Source organism: Chrysoperla carnea, chromosome X, assembly GCF_905475395.1.
Source record: "Chrysoperla carnea chromosome X, inChrCarn1.1, whole genome shotgun sequence".
NCBI classification, from domain to species: Eukaryota; Metazoa; Arthropoda; class Insecta; order Neuroptera; family Chrysopidae; genus Chrysoperla; species Chrysoperla carnea.
The window spans coordinates 38,532,461-38,549,782 of NC_058342.1; the positions used below are offsets into that span (position 1 = coordinate 38,532,461).

General features: G+C 28.2%; 2 protein-coding genes and 1 long non-coding RNA gene across 4 annotated transcripts; 2 read left to right on the top strand and 1 right to left on the bottom strand.

Annotated features, from left to right (window-relative positions):
* The first annotated feature begins 3,551 nt into the window (after positions 1-3,551).
* On the top strand, positions 3,552-6,158 carry LOC123302570. 2 transcript variants are annotated; one of them, XR_006535535.1, is made up of 3 exons: positions 3,552-3,674; positions 4,172-4,247; positions 6,036-6,158. It is a non-coding gene; the product is annotated as an uncharacterized LOC123302570 (long non-coding RNA). The 2 variants fall into 2 exon arrangements; XR_006535536.1 differs by lacking the exon at positions 3,552-3,674 and adding an exon at positions 3,719-3,877.
* Positions 6,159-12,346: 6,188 nt separating this feature from the next.
* Positions 12,347-13,414, top strand: LOC123303097 (erlin-2-like). Its single transcript, XM_044886197.1, has 2 exons — positions 12,347-12,373; positions 12,992-13,414. The coding sequence occupies exons 1-2, from the start codon at positions 12,347-12,349 to the stop codon at positions 13,412-13,414; spliced, it is 450 nt and encodes a 149-aa protein (XP_044742132.1).
* A 760-nt stretch (positions 13,415-14,174) lies between these two features.
* Positions 14,175-14,744, bottom strand: LOC123303099 (ragulator complex protein LAMTOR3-A-like). The gene is made up of 4 exons (XM_044886198.1): positions 14,736-14,744; positions 14,633-14,685; positions 14,511-14,569; positions 14,175-14,446 (listed from the first exon to the last, which is right to left on the bottom strand). The coding sequence occupies exons 1-4, from the start codon at positions 14,742-14,744 to the stop codon at positions 14,175-14,177; spliced, it is 393 nt and encodes a 130-aa protein (XP_044742133.1).
* Positions 14,745-17,322: the final 2,578 nt, after the last annotated feature.

The following is a 17,322-nucleotide window of genomic DNA, read 5'->3' on the forward strand; positions in this document are numbered from 1 at the left end:
AATAAAGTAAATAACGACCTCTTTTTTAATTAATTTCATACAGTTATTCATTTTTAGGCTTGAAAATATTAACCAAGAAAATTGAGTATATTTTCCTGAATTAAAGAAAAACTGTAAGTTTTTCGGTATCGTCGCATACGGATTCGTAATCTACGTAAAAAATGCTTGAAAATGGTTTTTTTTCCTGATGTTCTGGGATGTTTTATAAGAAAAAGTGCTAAAACTGAACTATTACCCGTCACGTCAGGTAATGAATAACTGTATGAAATTAATTAAAAAAGAGGTCGTTATTTACTTTATTTATTATTAATTTATTATATAACTTAAATTGGTTAAAGTTTAGTTTTACCACTTTTTCTTATAAAACATCCTAGAACATCAGGAAAAAAACCATTTTCAAGCATTTTTTACGTAGATTACGAATCCGTATGCGACGATACCGAAAAACTTACAGTTTTTCTTTAATTCAGGAAAATATACTCAATTTTCTTGGTTAATATTTTCAAGCCTAAAAATGAATAACTGTATGAAATTAATTAAAAAAGAGGTCGTTATTTACTTTATTTATTATTAAATATAACTTAAATTGGTTAAAGTTTAGTTTTACCACTTTTTCTTATAAAACATCCTAGAACATCAGGAAAAAAACCAATTTCAAGCATTTTTTACGTAGATTACGAATCCGTATGCGACGATACCGAAAAACTTACAGTTTTTCTTTAATTCAGGAAAATATACTCAATTTTCTTGGTTAATATTTTCAAGCCTAAAAATGAATAACTGTATGAAATTAATTAAAAAAGAGGTCGTTATTTACTTTATTTATTATTAAATATAACTTAAATTGGTTAAAGTTTAGTTTTACCACTTTTTCTTATAAAACATCCTAGAACATCAGGAAAAAAACCATTTTCAAGCATTTTTTACGTAGATTACGAATCCGTATGCGACGATACCGAAAAACTTACAGTTTTTCTTTAATTCAGGAAAATATACTCAATTTTCTTGGTTAATATTTTCAAGCCTAAAAATGAATAACTGTATGAAATTAATTAAAAAAGAGGTCGTTATTTACTTTATTTATTATTAAATATAACTTAAATTGGTTAAAGTTTAGTTTTACCACTTTTTCTTATAAAACATCCTAGAACATCAGGAAAAAAACCAATTTCAAGCATTTTTTACGTAGATTACGAATCCGTATGCGACGATACCGAAAAACTTACAGTTTTTCTTTAATTCAGGAAAATATACTCAATTTTCTTGGTTAATATTTTCAAGCCTAAAAATGAATAACTGTATGAAATTAATTAAAAAAGAGGTCGTTATTTACTTTATTTATTATTAAATATAACTTAAATTGGTTAAAGTTTAGTTTTACCACTTTTTCTTATAAAACATCCTAGAACATCAGGAAAAAAACCATTTTCAAGCATTTTTTACGTAGATTACGAATCCGTATGCGACGATACCGAAAAACTTACAGTTTTTCTTTAATTCAGGAAAATATACTCAATTTTCTTGGTTAATATTTTCAAGCCTAAAAATGAATAACTGTATGAAATTAATTAAAAAAGAGGTCGTTATTTACTTTATTTATTATTAAATATAACTTAAATTGGTTAAAGTTTAGTTTTACCACTTTTTCTTATAAAACATCCTAGAACATCAGGAAAAAAACCATTTTCAAGCATTTTTTACGTAGATTACGAATCCGTATGCGACGATACCGAAAAACTTACAGTTTTTCTTTAATTCAGGAAAATATACTCAATTTTCTTGGTTAATATTTTCAAGCCTAAAAATGAATAACTGTATGAAATTAATTAAAAAAGAGGTCGTTATTTACTTTATTTATTATTAAATATAACTTAAATTGGTTAAAGTTTAGTTTTACCACTTTTTCTTATAAAACATCCTAGAACATCAGGAAAAAAAACCATTTTCAAGCATTTTTTACGTAGATTACGAATCCGTATGCGACGATACCGAAAAACTTACAGTTTTTCTTTAATTCAGGAAAATATACTCAATTTTCTTGGTTAATATTTTCAAGCCTAAAAAAAAAGGTTTTCAGGGTGAAAACACTTACTTACCATTTCCCTATCAGGTACTACTTTTTCCCTTTTCAACTTATATTCTCCTAATACAAATGTTAAAAATTTTCATAATTTTTGGTGAAATTTGTCTTGAAATTGTTACATGTGAAAATGGAAAATTGGCTATATCTCGAAAACGGTTGGTCCTAGGGCAAAAAGGACGAAAATTTTGTGCCACTCCTGAACCTCTTGCTTAGAATGTTTTTCCAAATAACATCGATGAAAAATTTCCGGGAAATTCGTGAAAATGGAAATGGTTGGGTTGGGTTGGGTTGGGTTGGGTTGGGTTGGATTGGGTTGGGTTGGGTTGGGTTGGGTTTTCAACTTATATTCTCCTAATACAAATGTTAAAAATTTTCATAATTTTTGGTGAAATTTCTCTTGAAAAATTTACGTTTTGAAAATGTAAAATCGCTATATCTCGAAAACGGTTGGTCCTAGGGCAAAAAGGACGAAAATTTTGTGCCACTCCTGAATCTCTTGCTTAGAATGTTTTCCAAATAACATCGATGAAAAATTTCCGGGAAATTCGTGAAAATGGAAATGGTTGGGTTGGGTTGGGTTGGGTTGGGTTGGGTTGGGTTGGGTTGGGTTGGGTTGGATTGGGTTGGGTTGGGTTGGGTTGGGTTGGGTTTTCAACTTATATTCTCCTAATACAAATGTTAAAAATTTTCATAATTTTTGGTGAAATTTGTCTTGAAATTTTTACATGTGAAAATGGAAAATTGGCTATATCTCGAAAACGGTTGGTCCTAGGGCAAAAAGGACGAAAATTTTGTGCCACTCCTGAACCTCTTGCTTAGAAAGTTTTCCAAATAACATCGATGAAAAATTTCCGGGAAATTCGTGAAAATGGAAAATTTTGTTTAAAAATTGATGGATTTTTTCTCATTTTTTTGTGTTTTTTGGCCAAAATTACTTCAATTTTCTTCAATTTGTATTAGGAGAATATAATGCCAGGTTAGTACACTAAGATTTTCATAAAAAGATTTTCATTTTCTTTTTTATTTGCACATAAGGTGCAAATAATTCGCTATGTAAATGGAACGAAACGAAACGAACAAAATAAATAGTTAAAATTGTTTTATTTATACTTATAAAATAATACCAGAAAAAAGAAAAAAGAAAAGGGTTTTTAGGGTGAAAACACTTACTTGCCATTTCCCTATCAGGTACTACTATTTTCCTTTTTAACTTATATTCTCCTTATACAAATGTTAAAAATTTTCATAATAAAGAAGAAAGAATTGGAAAAATCAATTTGATAATTTGTAGTAAAGAAAACATAACATAGTAAAGTATGAATTTTAAAAATTATTTAAGTGAAAAAACTTAAAGGATTACAAAAACAAAATACATCTAAATGCCATCTATGGTAAACTTGTTGAACTAACATTTATTTCGATAGTTGAAATACATACAGCGCCATATAAATATTTTAAAACTAATGATCGTTTATGATCGTACATTTCCGTGATATTGCCTTTTATTTAGTTAATTTATTTATTGTGCATTTGTTGTGTTATTATGATAATAATTAGTTGTTATTAGTGAAAAATTTAAGAAATTAAACTTGTAAGTTATTTTTATAATCATATGTATTTAATTTAAACATAATTCCTAAATTTTGAGAATATAAAATACGCCACAAAAGTGTAAACAACAAACATCTACCAATTTTTCTGCCTTTTATTTAGTTTATTTATTTATTGTGCATTTGTTGTGTTATTACGATAATAATTAGTTGTTATTAATAAATAATTGAAAAAATAAAATTTGTAAGTTATTTTTATTATCATTTTAATTAAATATAAACATAATTACTAAAATTTTGAAGATATGTACAAACAAACTGATATAAACAAAATGGCTGCCTTTTATTTATTTTATTCATTTATTATTCGTTTGTTTTGTTATTAATTAATAATTAATTAAATAAAAATTGTAAGTTATTTTTTAAAATTATTTGCATATTAATTAAAAATATAAACAGAACATTAAGACTATAATTATGTTCATTTGATTTTGATGTTATTTCAGAGAAGTTAGTTTTTTATTTTGATTGATTTCAGATACATTGGTAATTTATTGGATCCACCGTTAAGATCAAGATTTCAAGCACGAGATGTATCCCATCTTAGTTACCAGGTAGGTGTCTTCTTCTCTTTCTGTTTTTTACTTTTAATTATCTTTTTTAAAATATTGATCACAATTATTGTCCTATTTATTACACTAAACTTATCCGTTGTCATATCTTATATTTATTATTACTCTAGCAAGTTTTTTTTCTGGGTCCTGCCCTTATTTTTCTTATCCCTTTATTAAATTCCATAATTCACCCTTCATTTTCAAGCTAATTATGTCTAGAAATGATGAAAGTTATATTCATGATCTAAAAAATGTACCGCTTAAGAAGAAACACGTTAGACAAATAATTTGAACGAATTAAAATATCTTAAATTTGAACAAATTTAAATAATAAGTGTATTAGGTATTTATTGCTATTTTTAGTAACGGGTTCCGATAACTACGGGAGTGGGATTCCGCACGGGTCAAGTTAGTTTGTTTTAATGAGTGCTAATTTCTAATCCTACAGGACAAGTACATTGTACATTGTACATTCAACAAGTATCCTGTTTTGTTGTTTACTATTTATTAACCCCCGAAATTAAAAAATAGGTGATATAAGTTTGATAGCTAGGTGTGTGTCGGTGTCATCGTTTTGTTTGAAAGGTCATTTAACAGAGTATTCTTAGCCATGTTTTTTTTTTTTGTGTGAATTTAGGATTCCGTACCTGGAACAACTAAAAAATAGGCCATAATTCTTAATATAGGTTTAGTTAGTAGAAGGCTTTAAGAAAATAGGTATAATTTGATAGAGAGTGTTATTAGATATGTTTCAAGTGTAAGTTTACGATTCTGTACCCAAAAATTTCTGGAGGGTTTTTATTCGTTTTATGTATTATGTTGTGCATTGTATCGTACATCGTTCATCGTTTACAAATGTAAAGAACAATGTTGTAATCCCCCACCACTCAAAAAATAAAAACACAAATTAATGAAATGAAATTGAATTTATAAATAAAAATTTAGTAAAAAAATAAGACGAAAATTACATTTAATGCACGCAACCATTCAAGCTTGGCTAATGCTTAGTGCTAAAGCGTAGAAAAGCTATTTCTCTCTCTATCTGTGGTTATGCGAATATTATAATGGCTCTTACCAAAAACAGTAACAATATCACAGCTTTAATAACAATAAGACGTAAAAAGTGAGGTCAAGTTCGTAAATGAGCAACATAGGTCAATTGTGTCTTGGATCCTTGGGACCCATCTTGTAAACCGTTAGAGACAGAATAAAAGTTTAAATGTAAAATGTTTATTTTTTTATAAAGAACATTTTTTACATTAAACTTTTGTTCCATCTCTAATCATTGAGTTCTAAGATGAGTTCTTCGGATCCAAGACTTAAACCTTTGTTGCCCTTTTTCGAACTCGGCCTTTCTCTTTACGTCATGAGTAAGCTGTAAATATTTTTGCTTGATATTTTTTTTCGTTTTTGAGTTATCATGTTTACAGACAGACGGAAAACCGTAAATAGATTTATTAAGTGATTTTATGAAGACCTATACCAAAATTTTGGTGGTCTCATCAATATTTGTAATATAACATTTTTTACTCGATCTTGAACGGGGTTTGGCTGTTCGGTATCCCTTGTACGTGGATGAGTACAGCACGTACGAGGGATTCAAAATGCATAAAAATGTATTTTATTTTACAATGAATTTGAAAACAAGCTTTCGAGTATTTTTAATGATTTTGTAAAATAATTTGTTGATTCCGTTCCGTTCCGTTCCAACACGTTTTAAAAGTTCTTAAATAATTATCAAGTGGATTATAAAATAATTTTAAAATGAATGTTTTAATTTGTTTTCAGCTTGGTGCGAACTTTGGGTGCAGGACGTGGTTTTGTTTGTACAGATTGCAGTGAATTGCCACAGATTTTAAAACAAATTTTTACAGCATCTGTTCTACGATAACGATAACGATAGCGATAACGATAGATTTATTATTAAATTCTAGTTCAATTTATAAATATTTGTTAGAATATTAATTGAATGGTTCCGTACCTAATTATGTAAATTGTTATTTTTATTCAAATAAAATAAAATCTATTTTTTTACAGATAAATAAATAAACTATTGAATAACTTTGGATCACAAACCAAAACCTATAATTTATCCTAAATTTGTGAAAATATTAATAAAAGTGATCTTTATTTGGTGTTACCTAATTCCTTTATTCAATTAAATTGATTTATAATCAATCAATTGATCAGCAGATCAAATAGATATGATATGGTCCAAAGCTATATTGATTTACATTAATTAACTAGAGCTAGCTAACATTAGATCGACGCGACGTGAGTGTGACCTTTAAACTTATTATTTTTACCCGACTGAGCAACGCAAAGAAATAATAATATGTTCAAATCAATCAATCTATATAAGTGTGTTCCTGTATGGCACACTAGAAGACCCGCCAAACACGTTCCTTAATTTTAATGATTCTTAAGTCAATTGAATGCTACTGAAAATATGACAAGAATGAAAATTCAAAAAACTTAATTATGACTTTAACGGTCGAGACCCATTATTGCGAAAATTCAAGCCATTGTAAATTTGAATGGGTGGCGACTGTTAAAGTCGCTACTGTAATGTAAACTACTGTACTTGTTTTTGTTTCTTCTCAATTGATATTTAACTTAATCGGTTTTTTTGATTTTTTTAAATAATTTTATTGATTTTAGTAAGCCGGGCCTTCTAGAGTTCAACTTAAACACATTGATTGCATTGTTTGTTTTATTAAATTAAATGAGTGTGGGTGTGGGTGCGGGTGTAGTTATGGGATCTAATGTTAGATTAGCTTAAAATGTTTGATATCATATCAAATGTTGCAGATAAATTTGAATGATTCAATCAATAATTATTATTAATTAAAGGTGGTGAACCTGCAATTAAAATTAATTAAATCATTCAAGTTTATATTTTAAACTTAAAAATAAAAATATATTTATGGATGGAGGTGGAGGTGGAGGTTCTGCATAAAACACAAAATATTATTAATTAAAAATAGTATTTTGTAACGCAGGGCAGGTAAGAATCAACAGATTTTAATACTTTTTTTTTTTTTTTTTTTTTTTTTTTTTTTTTAAATAGATTTTGATGTTGTGATGAACTGGAACAAACAACTGGATCATCTAATTTGACTAAATAAAGTTGTTGATCAAATAAGGAATGTGTTCAAGTCATTCCTTTAAAATGTTTATACGAAGCCAAAGCTATCTACAGTTCTAGTGCAGTGGTTTATTTAACGCAACGCTTTAGAAGAGATCAGTATAAATAAATAAATTTAATTAAGGAACATATGCTTCAAACAAACAAATATTTGTTTAAAATTGTTAACTTTTCAGGTCCAATTAAAAGCTCACTCGAATTTTATAACTGACAAAGAAAACTTTAAATTAGAGAGTTGTTCTTCTCTATAAATACGAAAAAACTTTTTATTTGAAAGCTTTTTTTTGCAAAGCGAATAGTTTAGACAGTAATTATTATTCGCTCCGAGCGTGAATTTCGTTTCCATGACAACGATACACTACTTTAATTATAGAATTAATGGATGCATATATAATTGTGTGGATTGCATTGAAAACTTACATTTAAAATTTAATATTCTTGTTTCACAAATTTAAATAAATAATTACGATAATTAACATTTGAAAAATAATATTTGTACAATTTGATTTCTTATTTTCACAATTTTTAATGCATTAAGTTTAATTAATTAGTGTTTTTCAATCATTTTAATTTGACAGTTTCTATATCATTAACATGTAAATAATTGCAAATTAGTCATAACAGCCCACTTTATCTCCAAAATTTTTCACTTAAAGCGCTGGCATCGATTTTATTATCCCCACCATGACTACGCACACAACGAATAGGAAAACTTTAGTTTTTTTATGAGTTTGTTTCCCCCTTAGATTTATTCCGATTTGTTATGATTGGTATGAATTTAAAAGAATCACAATAATGGATTGAGAGATAAGTAATTTGTATGAATGGCATGGTCAACCAACATTGAATACCTAGTACCTAGTTTTGTTGATGGACTGGACTGGACTGGACTGGATTGTAACTTAGAAAACTTGAAAGTAAATAACGAGTTTTCGATATGACGTAAGTAGTGGCTTTACTATGACCCATTATTATTTATTTAACTCTCTTGTAAATAAAAGCTATTAAGGGAAGGACCATATCAACGTGTCGAGAAGGATTCAGTCCAAAAGAACATCAAAAAAATAAAAGAGGCAATCAAACAATGTCAGCTACTGATTGCCAAAAATTCACAAGGAAAGAGATGGTATGCGGCATATTATATCCGGAATCAGCTCACCAACATACAAGATCGCAAAATGGCTTGTGTCAGAATTTAATAAATTCAACAAGCCAACAGGTAATAGTGTCACGAATTCTATGGAACTCATAGAAAAACTTAAGGGTGTCAATTTATTAGATGGGGATAAGTTTGAATCTTTTAACGTAACGGCCCTTGTTCCTAGTGTGCCAATTAATAAAGCGTTGGACCACTTGGAGGAATGGCGGACGGAGAACAATGTGCCTGAAGTGGATAAAGGAGAATATCTCCGGTTAACGAGATTATGCATTGAACAAATTTATTTTCAATTTAATAAAAAATTTTATTAACAGGTACCTGAAACCAATATGTCTTCATGTCAAGATTGGAAAGGAATTTAAAACAAGCAGCGTAAAACAAGTATTTCCCACAACATTGGTATCGTTACGTAGATGACATATTTACAATTATAAATACTAAGAAAACGAGCGTACAAGATTTTTTGGAATTTCTGAACAAAGCGGAACCCAACATCAAAATCACCGTCGAAGAGGAGCTGGATGAAAACTTACCATTTTTGGATTTAAAAATATCCAAAGATAGAGACAAGCTGACGTTAATAAACATTTACCGGAAGCTGACAAATGTGGATGGGTTCATTCCAAAGGACTCTTTTTATTATTAGAGCCACAAAATGACTGTTTTTAATTTTTCTGTTCACAGGTTAACAACATACCCATTATCCACAACAAACTTCAAGAAGGAATTTGAAGGAATTCGTCGAAGAGAAGCTGGATGAAAACTTACCATTTTTGGATTTAGAGATATCCAAAAATAGAGACAAGCTGACGTTAATAAACATTTACCGGAAGCTGACAAATGTGGATGGGTTCATTCCAAAGGACTCTTTTTATTATTAGAGCCACAAAATGACTGTTTTTAATTTTTCTGTTCGCAGGTTAACAACATACCCATTATCCACAACAAACTTTCTTGCATCTGGTTGATGTGGTAATGGAACCAATTGTGTATCCAAATAAGTAGCCATCAAATGCATTACAATCTAAAATTAAAATAATTAACATTTTTATATTACAGTACAGGCTGTTCCTCCACCATCATTTAATTGATAAAAACAATCCAGTAAATGTATGTGTATCGATTTGGATGATTTGGACGTCAATCGATTTGTACTGAAGACATGGCAATCAAGAAAATTCAATATGGATGGCTACCACCAGACGACATAATGAGAAAAATGTATTTTTTAAATAATTTTCTTATTTTAATTTGATGAATAATAAATAAAATAAATAAAGTTTAGGTACAGGTACTTACAGCAGCATCGGTTGGTAAATGATCCTCCCATTGTTTACCATTGAAAGTTGAACCAGAATTCCAACGATATTTACTCATCGAACCACCTTTTGCTAGTTCTTGAATCCATTTTACTAAATACTCTTGATTCGAATTCACTTCTAAGAATGGTATTAATGAACATAAAGTTGGTACATATTGTTGAGCTAATTGTGTTTGAGCTGTTTTACGTAAACGTTCTAATCCAACTGCACCGATTTGTACACCAACAAAGTTATGACGATGTAATGCTTCATTCAAACAATCGATTTCATCAACCAGACGACGAAGAATTGTTTGATAAATCCACTAAAAATAATATTCATCAACATATATTTAGGCTCCCTCCCCGCCAGTCATCATATTTTTTAACCCTCGAACTAGAAAAAAGGGGTTTTATGGTTTATTTTTTAATTTTTTTCTTTGGTTTTGTTTGAAAGGTAATTTAATGGTGAGTGTTCTTACTAGAAAAAAAGGGGTTTTATGGTTTATTTTTTAATGGTTTCTTTGGTTTTGTTTGAAAGGTAACTTAATGGTGAGTGTTCTTACTAGAAAAAAGGGGTTTTATGGTTTATTTTTTAATGGTTTCTTTGGTTTTGTTTGAAAGGTAACTTAATGGTGAGTGTTCTTACTAGAAAAAAGGGGTTTTATGGTTTATTTTTTAATGGTTTCTTTGGTTTTGTTTGAAAGGTAATTTAATGGTGAGTGTTCTTCCTAGAAAAAAGGGGTTTTATGGTTTATTTTTTAATTGTTTCTTTGGTTTTGTTTGAAAGGTAATTTAATGGTGAGTGTTCTTACTAGAAAAAAGGGGTTTTATGGTTTATTTTTTAATGGTTTCTTTGGTTTTATTTGAAAGGTAATTTAATGGTGAGTGTTCTTCCTAGAAAAAAGTGGTTTTATGGTTTATTTTTTAAAATAAATTTTTAAGTTTAAAAGGGGTTTGATATTTTGCTACGCCTACTTAATATGTGTGTTTCAAAATGGCAGGTTTGATAACGCATAGTCTGTCAATGTTTTGCTATTACAAATAATCAGCTGTCATACATATAACCTATGAATTAGAATATCGAACGTGAATGAATTTCATCTAGGTAAGTGATTTATATTAATTAGACAAATATGATAATTATTTTAATTTAAATCTATTCGATTTTTTATTAACATTAGTATTCAATTATTGTGGTTGTATTTTATTTTACAATAATTTATAATATAAGTATAGCTTTTCTATTATGTGCATAGATGGCGCGCAGTGTATCATTTTATTTTGACATTTTACGAAAAGTGATAATTTTAGTTTTAATTTTAATAAAAATTAAAATATAAATTTAATTTATCGGTTCTAAATATATTTATTTGTTTATATAAATATATATTTATAAAGCTTGTGTGAAATGTATCCTAATTTATTTAATAAAAAAAAGTTTACATGATAAATATGACGAAAAGGTAAGTGAAAAAATATTTATATTATATTTTATTATAATTATTGATTATATTAATTAATTATTTATATTTTATAATTAGACATTTTTACAAAGTAATTTTTTTTATTCAAATAGCTACACATTTTAGCTCAGACCATATTTGTATTTATTTTTCAGTCGGTAATTTAAAATTTAAGCATAGTTTTCTTATTATGTAGATAGATGGCGCGCAGTGTATCATTTTATTTTGTTATGTTAGAAATGTCAAATTTGTTTCATGTTCTTAAATGTGATGCTACTTTTTGCATTTTTTTAAATTACATAGATAAATTTAATAAAAATTAATAAATAAATTCAATGTATCGGTATTAAATATATTTATGTGTAATGTGTATTTATAAATATAGTTTATTTATATTCATTAATTTAATAAAAAGTTTACATAATAAATAGGCATGTCGAAAATATAAATAAACAAATAGTGTTATATTATAATTATTGATTATATTAATTAATTATATATTTATTTTCATAGTATAATTTAGCTACTTTTTTACATAATAAATAATCATGATTTTCCAATTTTGTTTTGTTTTTTTTTTTTTAATCAACCTACACCAAATTAGATTCCGTCAGTTTTGATAAATCTATAATACTTATAATTACATCGAGGTACAAACTCAAATTGACCTAAAAGTTAAAAGTTTTCATTTGTTCATGTTTAAATTTGTGGTTAATAAGTTGTATTAAATGTCAGTTGGATTACCCTCTGTAAAATGTCAATTTTTTTAATGATAGTGGGCAGATTACAAATTATGGTAAACATGACCATAGACAGCACCCACCATCGAAATTAAGATTAGTTCAGCAAGTTTACCATAAATGGCATTTAAATGTATTTTGTTTTTGTAATAAGTTTTTTCACTGAAATAATTTTTAAAATTCATACTTTACTATGTTATGTTTTCTTTACTACAAATTATCAAATTGATTTTTCCAATCCTTTCTTTTTTATTTGCACATAAGGTGCAAATAATTCGCTATGTAAATGGAACAAACGAAACGAACAAAGAAGGTAAAAGTTTTATTTATACTAATTAATACCAGAAAAAAGAAAAGGGTTTTTAGGGTGAAAACACTAACTTACCACTTCCCTATCAGGTAATACTATTTCCCTTGTCAACTTATATTCTCCTAATACAAATGTTAAAAATTTTCATAATTTTTGGTGAAATTTGTCTTGAAAAATTTACCTTTTGAAAATGAAAAATCGCTATATCTCGAAAACGGTTGGTCCTAGGGCAAAAAGGACGAAAATTTTGTGCCACTCCTGAACCTCTTGCTTAGAATGTGTTTTTCCCAAAAAACATCGATGAAAAATTTCCGGGAAATTCGTGAAAATGGAAAATTTTGTTTAAAAATTGATGGATTTTTTCTCATTTTTTTGTGTTTTTTGGCCAAAATTACTTCAATTTTCTTCAATTTGTATTAGGAGAATATAATGCCAGGTTAGTACTCTAAGATTTTCATAAAAAGATTTTCATTTTCTTTTTTATTTATCAAAATATAAAAATTAACGATTTCATCCCTCTTTTAAAGTTCAAGTTCCCGTTCATTTCCCTTCTATTTATTATTCCTTATAGAGCACTGATAGGATTACAATTTAAAGATAACATACAATTATTTATTACAGGTTGTCGAAAAAGACGCAGAAACCGAACGGAAAAAAGCAATAATCGAAGCTGAAAAAGTCGCTCAAGTAGCGAAAATTCAATACGAACAGAAAGTAATGGAAAAAGAATCATTACAACGCATAGCACTTATTGAAGATGAAATGCATCTGGCGCGACAGAAAAGTCGAACAGATGCTGAATTCTATCAAGCACAACGACATGCTGAAGCGAATCAATTGTTATTAACACCAGAATATCTAGAATTAAGAAAATATGAGACTCTAGCACAAAATAGTAAAATTTATTTTGGTAATAGTATACCAAATATGTTTGTATCAAGTACGATGATGAATCATGAATCAAAACCATCCACAGCATCCACGTCAAGTGATGTTACCGATACCGATACATCATCATCAGGTCCAGGTCAAAAGACCAAATAATCAAATACTGTAAAACTGTAAAACTGTACAAAAATATTAATTTAATGTTTATAAATTTTAATAATAAAAACAAAAACAAATAACCTAAATTTTATCCATCCCTAATCTTTAAAATTTTTAAATCTCATTCTTTCCTTTCAATTTTCAATTTCATTAATAACTTTTCTTTAAGGAATGTAAAAGTCTTCGTTCAGTCTGATCAAAAGTCAATTTGATGTCTAACGATCCTGTTGGAAAAAATATTTGAAAAACGAATAAGTGTTTGGAACTCTGAATTTCTCAACGTTTTTCAATTGTCTAATTCAGACTTATTATTTAGTCTAGTTATACCAACAGCAGCTACAAACTTTGTATTTATCTATTTTTGATCTTCGGCAGGGTGAAGGTTGAAAAGGAAGTTTAGGTATCGAATATTTGTACAATTGTAGGAAATGGTTTGAAGCAAATAAATAATAAAATGTAAGTAAAATGTTTTTTAATAAAATTATATAAAACAATTAATTATTAATAATTATAACAGGATGAATGTGGATCCTGGATCCTGGATCCTTAGAACACAACATCGAACGATCTAAATAATATTTATCTTATTTAGAAGTAAATCAAAGTGACTTCAAGACCTGCACTTTATTTTAAAAAGTATTTGATTGATATTCTTAGTTCACTTGTGTTTTTGTTTTAAATAGATCATAGATCATGGTGTGTTCTACGATCCAGATCCAGATCCAGATCCATAATTATATTACAATTTAGTTTAGTTTTAAGGTTCAATAACAGCAGTTTTTAAATCATTTAAAATCGGTTCAAGATATTCTTCTAAAGCAAGACAATGACCTGTGTTAGCTTCACTACTTGCAATCAAATTGATCACAAGCGGTAATTTATTGAATTGAATCACTTGATATTGGGAATACATACAAATCAATGTTTTATTTTTACCTAAACCAAGTTTACTGCCTTGATCCGAAGCTAACGCAAATGTTGAGAGAAATGTTGGACGTTGCGCTAGTTCAGGAACTTTATCACTTGTTACTAAAAAACATTCAACATTCAATCAATCAATCATACAAATCAATCGATCGACCTTTATTTATACCTTTAACAACTGGGACACCATCCCTATCCGAAATTAATATGCAATGCAATCCATGAACTCTAAATTTAATAAAAATCATTAATTAATTATTTATTATTAAATAAAACAAGTAATAAAAGTACCTGTTTAGTAACGTGTTCATGTACTTCTTTAATTCCTGTTCAATAAATTTAATACAAAATTAATTAATTTAACTACATTTATTGACGGGAAGACGTTACTTACTTCAACCATTTTAACGAATACAAAGTAAACTTTAAAAATATATTATTTAAAAAATAAATATTAAACTTTTATTTAAATAATTATTTAATTAATCATTAATCAATTAGTTATGTTTATGAATAATATGTCAAACTCTACAACTGTCAGTTTGACTAAATAATAAATTGAAACGGTTTTACCGACATAAGCTGATAAATCAAGTATTTATTTTAAAATGATAAGAAAGGATTGGAAAAATCAATTTGATAATTTGTAGTAAAGAAAACATAACAGAGTAAAGTATGAATTTTAAAAATTATTATATTAACAAACTTAAGATTTATTTAATTTGATGCAATGAAAACAATATAAATTATCAAATGAAACTAGTAGTGCCATCTATAGGAAACATATTGAACTAAAAATAATTACAAAAGCAGAGCCATCTATGGCAAATAGTTTGAACTATTTATTAACTGCCATAGTAATGCCATCTATAGCAAACAGTTTGAACTAACATGATCCGACTATAGTGACATCTATGGGTAATATTTTGAACTAACTGTAAACAACGGTGGTGCCATCTTTGGTGAATATTTTGAACTAGCAGTAAATAAATAGTTCAAACTATTTGGCATAGATGGCTCTGCTTTTGTAATTATTTTTAGTTCAATATGTTTTCTATAGATGGAACTACTAGTTTCATTTGATAATTTACATTGTTTTCAATGCATCAAATTAAATAAATCTTAAGTTTGTTAATAGAAATGATTTTTAATATTTATACTTCATTGTTTTTTGTTAACTGGTACAAATTTAAAAATAATAAATATATTTATTTATTTTTTTATTAATAATTATTTACATTAAATACAAATGTAATAATTTTTATTATAAACTAACTAAACTAACATTTTACCTCGATTTATGGTTAAAAATGGTACTACTTTTTCCCTTTTCAACTAATATTCTCCTAATACAAATGTTAAAAATTTTCATAATTTTTGGTGAAATTTGTCTTGAAAAATTTACGTTTTGAAAATGTAAAATCGCTATATCTCGAAAACGGTTGGTCCTAGGGCAAAAAGGACGAAAATTTTGTGCCACTCCTGAACCTCTTGCTTAAAATGTTTTTCCAAATAACATCGATGAAAAATTTCCGGGAAATTCGTGAAAATGGAAAATTTTGTTTAAAAATTGATGGATTTTTTCTCATTTTTTTGTGTTTTTTGGCCAAAATTACTTCAATTTTCTTCAATTTGTAATAGGAGAATATAATGCCAGGTTAGTACACTAAGATTTTCATAAAAAGATTTTCATTTTCTTTTTTATTTGCACATAAGGTGCAAATAATTCGCTATGTAAATGGAACGAAACGAAACGAACAAAATAAATAGTTAAAATTGTTTTATTTATACTTATAAAAAAATACCAGAAAAAAGAAAAAAGAAAAAGGTTTTCAGGGTGAAAACACTTACTTACCATTTCCCTATCAGGTACTACTTTTTCCCTTATCAACCCAACCCAACCCAACCCAACCCAACCCAACCCAACCCAACCCAAAAAAGAAAAAGGTTTTTAGGGTGAAAACACTAACTTACCATTTCCCTATCAGGTACTACTTTTTCCCCTTTCAACTTATATTCTCCTAATACAAATGTTAAAAATTTTCATAATTTTTGGTGAAATTTCTCTTGAAAAATTTACGTTTTGAAAATGTAAAATCGCTATATCTCGAAAACGGTTGGTCCTAGGGCAAAAAGGACGAAAATTTTGTGCCACTCCTGAACCTCTTGCTTAGAAAGTTTTTCCAAATAACATCGATAAAAAATTTCCGGGAAATTCGTGAAAATGGAAATGGTTGGGTTGGGTTGGGTTGGGTTGGGTTGGGTTGGGTTGGGTTGGGTTGGGTTGGGTTGGGTTGGGTTGGGTTTTCAACTTATATTCTCCTAATACAAATGTTAAAAATTTTCATAATTTTTGGTGAAATTTGTCTTGAAATTGTTACATGTGAAAATGGAAAATTGGCTATATCTCGAAAACGGTTGGTCCTAGGGCAAAAAGGACGAAAATTTTGTGCCACTCCTGAACCTCTTGCTTAGAAAGTTTTTCCAAATAACATCGATAAAAAATTTCCGGGAAATTCGTGAAAATGGAAATGGTTGGAAAATTGGCTATATCTCGAAAACGGTTGGTCCTAGGGCAAAAAGGACGAAAATTTTGTGCCACTCCGGAACCTCTTGCTTAGAATGTTTTTCCAAATAACATCGATAAAAAATTTCCGGGAAATTCGTGAAAATGGAAATGGTTGGGTTGGGTTGGGTTGGGTTGGGTTGGGTTGGGTTGGGTTGGGTTGGGTTGGGTTGGGTTGGATTGGGTTGGGTTGGGTTGGGTTGGGTTGGGTTGGGTTTTCAACTTATATTCTCCTAATACAAAGGTTAAAAATTTTCATAATTTTTGGTGAAATTTGTCTTGAAATTGTTACATGTGAAAATGGAAAATTGGCTATATCTCGAAAACGGTTGGTCCTAGGGCAAAAAGGACGAAAATTTTGTGCCACTCCTGAACCTCTTGCTTAGAAAGTTTTTCCAAATAACATCGATAAAAT